Source organism: Echinops telfairi, unplaced genomic scaffold (assembly GCF_000313985.2).
Source record: "Echinops telfairi isolate 266 unplaced genomic scaffold, ASM31398v2 ScPeMD7_5592;HRSCAF=6446, whole genome shotgun sequence".
Lineage (NCBI taxonomy): Eukaryota > Metazoa > Chordata > Mammalia > Afrosoricida > Tenrecidae > Echinops > Echinops telfairi.
This window is the reverse complement of record NW_022109491.1, coordinates 57,463,047-57,464,991: the sequence shown is the minus strand read 5'-3', so window position 1 is coordinate 57,464,991 and position 1,945 is coordinate 57,463,047. Positions and strand designations below refer to the sequence as shown.

The window sequence follows — 1,945 nt, the reverse complement described above, 5'->3', positions numbered from 1 at the left end:
CATTCTAGACTGAAGTGAAAACTAGACGTTCTTTTTTCCAGCTTCTGTGCGTCCCTGAGTGTGGAGAAGGAGCCCAGAGCTCCCAATGCTATGGATAAAATAGCTCGGGTCCCTGTACCTCAATCAACTGGACTAACTGTCCCAGAGATGCCCAAGCTCCTGATAAGATGCTGTTCTCCAAACAGCCTTGCTACACAAGCTGGCTTGAGACCACCAGGCTGACTGCATCTTGCTCTTTTGATTTCTGTTTAGGTAAAGGCTACTGGAAGATCACCATCAGGTTCAAATATCCAAGTGAAGTCTTCCCTCACTGTCACATCTGAAGAAACCGCCATTGCTAACCCCCTTCTTGTCTTCCCAATTCCCAGCTTTCTCTCCAGTGTGCACCATCATCCAATATATGCTTTCTTCCTCACCCTCCTAACGTCCTAAGCATGACAGCACAGGTTTTTGTCTGTTTTAATGATTACTGTATCCTCTGGACCTAAAACAGTACAACAGATGAGAGACACTGAATGAAGGCAGGTCCCGGAAAACCAGCTGCCACTGCATTCTTTGACAAGAGACACTTGTGCCTGCTGACCCTTCTGAGTGTTTCCTCCCTACTCTTAACACTTACTTGGCTCCAAGGTTGCCTTTGATGATGGGCGCCGTGACGACGTTTTTGCCCTTCATGGGCTGGCTAATCATAGAGAGTGGAACTGTGATCCGTGTGGGCAGCTTCCCCTAAAGAGAAAAAACCATCAGTTCTCATGAGTTGGGACCCCAGTGCCACCCGCAGGCATACAAGAACCGAGGAGCAAGCAGACAGATGCCTTTCTCCCTCTCAGCCTCTAAGACCCCAGTGCGCCTGAGGTTCCATCGACGCAGCCCTCAAAAAAGTGGGCACAAACTCTGGTCAAATGCTCATATACTGTGAGGCTAGGTCTCTTTGGATCTCGTATCCTCCTCTTTCATGTCACATGAAGAGTGGCCATACAGAATCCCTATCCTTGGGATCAGGTAGAATGTGTACTAATCACAAAGGGAAGTATATATCTATCTCTAGTTTATCGGGGTCCTGGATGCTCAGCCCCCCAGCGGCTCTGGAGCTGCCCATATGGCACCCATAGTAACTGTCTGGGGAAGTAAAGGTAAGAAGGGCAGGGGAACGCCCTCACTCCTGCTCTCCTGGAATGCGAGCTCAGCGGCAGGTACAGGGCACATGTGATTACAACAGGTCATACTGCCCAGGAGTTTTCGGTTTCTCCTGGAGATAGGGCGGTTAGTTACGGGATACTGATAAGAAACCCAAGGGGGGAGGGTCCAGGCCCAAACTAAGAAGGCCTAAGCAGAACAACAAACAGCAGGAAAGAACGTTTAGAAGCCCAGGTCCTTTGGGATTCCAGGGTGACGAGGATAAGGTAGCAATATTACCAGTGTTTAGACTGATTTTTAATGCTTTTACTGTGTAATAAAATGTAGACAGTAAAATCTTACCTCAAGGAAATCAAAGGTGGGGTCAAAAGGACACTAAGAAAAAAAGACATTGACCTTTCCCGTGAGCAAGCTAGTTTTAAAGTAGTGAGGCACTCGGCAGCAAAGCAAGGTTAGGTCCCCAAATTCATATTTTTCTGGACTGTTTACTTCCAGGGTGTCGCCAAAAAGGCAACACACAGAGAATGACAGACGGTTAGTACAGAATCTAAAGATGGTGTACCCTAGTGGATTTACTTACAGTCTTATTTTCTCATTGCCTAAGAATGTTTATTGATTTAAAACATTTCAGAATACCAGTAGATCAACTAAAATTTCCCTTAAAGAACTAGTCAAACTAGCTGAGTAGATAAGGGGAAAGAAAGCACACTTAATACTTCCTGCTCCACCTCATGCTCTGACTGTATTTACCAAGCCTGGGGATAGGGTAGATGCCACTGGGTACTATCTTTCTATCAAGAATAGGATT

The 1,945-nt window shown here is 46.4% G+C and overlaps 1 protein-coding gene across 1 annotated transcript in view; it reads right to left on the bottom strand.

Annotated features, from left to right (window-relative positions):
- Positions 1-1,945, bottom strand: part of NFRKB (nuclear factor related to kappaB binding protein) — a 56,949-nt gene that overhangs the window by 1,630 nt on the left and 53,374 nt on the right. Inside the window, exon 25 of the mRNA XM_045295187.1 lies at positions 620-726. Coding sequence (XP_045151122.1) covers positions 620-726 — 107 coding nt within the window. The remainder of the gene's footprint in view (positions 1-619; positions 727-1,945) is intronic.